At 37.8% G+C, this 2,074-nt stretch overlaps 1 protein-coding gene across 1 annotated transcript; it reads right to left on the reverse strand.

The window, feature by feature from the left end:
- Nucleotides 1-305: 305 nt before the first annotated feature.
- On the reverse strand, nt 306-617 carry LOC308434915 (large ribosomal subunit protein eL21-like; the record flags this gene model as incomplete). The annotated part of the gene is made up of 1 exon (XM_080935378.1): nt 306-617. The coding sequence occupies one exon, from the start codon at nt 615-617 to the stop codon at nt 306-308; it is 312 nt and encodes a 103-aa protein (XP_080791504.1).
- Between the last annotated feature and the right edge of the window lie 1,457 nt (nt 618-2,074).

The raw sequence follows: 2,074 nt of genomic DNA on the forward strand, positions 1-2,074 counted from the left end.
TCAAGTCTTAACTTCCACCTAACAGTGTAACCATGAACAAGTTATGGAGTTACTTTCTTTCCTTCCTTCCTTCCTTCCTTCCTTCCTTCCTTCCTTCCTTCCTTCCTTCCTTTCTTTCTTTCTTTCTTTCTTTCTTTCTTTCTCTCTTTCTTTCTCTTTCTTTCCTTCCTTCCTTCCTTCCTTCCTTCCTTCCTTCCTTCCTTCCTTCCTTCCTTCCTTTCTTTCTTTCGTTTTTTTTAAGTCTGGGTCCTTTATTTCTCTTTGTACATCAGGCCATGGATTCACAGGGAACGGGCTCCAGCAGCTCAGGCTCTTCCCTTAGTCCTCACAAAGTGCGCTTCTCTGGGTGGCACAGGCTGGTGCTTCAGCTGATCCCAGCTGCCCTTCTCTTTGGCTTCCTTTTTCTTCTGACCGTTCTCCTCCACCCGCTTCAGGAAGCCATCTCTGCTCTTCGAGTGCTTGATTTGCTCAGTCTGCACACTGATCCTTTTGGCCAGAATCTTACCCTTAACTTGCTCATTTACAATGATGCCCAAGGCGCGCAGGGTGACATGGTAGACTCTTCCGGTTTTTCCATGGTAACACTTCCGGGGCATTCCTTTCTGAACAGTGCCCATTCCTATGATGTCTACAATATCACCCTTCTTGTGGATTCACATATATGTGGCCAACTCCATGTTTCCTAAAAGGCCTAGGGAACATATACCGAGTGCCCCTCCTCTTTCCCTCTGTGTTCGTCATGCTGGCGAGTTAACTGGAAAATGGCTGTCGAGGCCGAAAGCACAGAGTTACTTTAATTGTCCAATGAAAATTATGTTCTCTTCCTTGTAGGAAAGCAAAGACTTGTACATCAGTCTCTCTCTAAACCTGTGGGTCGTGAACCCTTTTGAGGAGCTAAACATCCTTTTCACAGGGGTTACCTAAAATCCTAGGGGAAAATATGATTTTTACAGTAGTAAAATTACAGTTATGAAGTAACAACTAAAATAATTTTATGGTTAAGGGTCACCACAACATGAGGAACTTTATTAAAGGGTTGTAGCGTTAGGAAGGTTGAGAACCCCTGTTGTACATGGTCAATGTAATTGAATTGATCAGTGTCCCAGAAATCTGAAGTTTTTCAGATCAAAGACGACCCTAGATAATTAAACTGATTAGATTCTCAAAGAAGATGCTGATTATTAACTAACCATTTTTTTAGAAAAACAATTTACTAGGTATAATGTTTTTTACTAAGTATACATGTATATAAGTATATATACAAGTATACATATATAGAAGGAGTTTAGTATAATTTGTCCTACTTCATATGCCTAAAGAATAAAAGGTCTCAAAGAAAACATTGCATTTGATTATCAGTACATATTCTTAAAAAACGGAAATAATGAAAGCCATTTAGCATTTGTTAGTTTTATATAATGTTCTAAAACTTTATCTGTCTGCCATTAATTAGGCTTAGTTATGAACACTATAAAATCCTAGCTTCAATAGTGTGTCTCTTTGGGTACTGGGTACTGGGCACTGCTTTACCTAGCATATGGGACACCCTGGCTCCATGCCCAGCACTAGAAACAAGTGAAGACTTTTTTCATAATGCCCCCAGAAGTACAAGGTAACTTTAGAGGCTAGAAACCAATTTCTAAGCCTTTGTTTTCAACCAGTATAATCAATTAATTAGAAAATCTCAGTCCTTCTTAGAAAACAACAAGTGTATAGCACCCACTCAGAGTGGGGTACACCTAGACCTTAAATCATTAATAACTCAAGAGCTAAGAAGATAGCCTTGTGGCAATTCTTGGTATTTAAAAATCATTATGTTTAATCTATACACACCAAAAAACTTTGACTATTTCTATGGTACATTTTGTTTTACATGTACTTTATGCTTATGGTAACTAGTAAGATTTCAATGCATGCTATCAAACCATTAAAAAATCAAGTGCTGACAAAAATATATTCATATAGTTTTATGCCAAAATGCTTTCAAAAATCTGTATTTTTTAAAAAAATAAAGTTGTAAGGAAAAAAAAGAAAGAAAGAAGAAAATCTCATGGGCCTGGGGAAAATCTTAGTT

This window comes from Micromys minutus, assembly GCF_963924665.1.
Source record: "Micromys minutus genome assembly, chromosome: 22".
Classification (NCBI taxonomy): domain Eukaryota; kingdom Metazoa; phylum Chordata; class Mammalia; order Rodentia; family Muridae; genus Micromys; species Micromys minutus.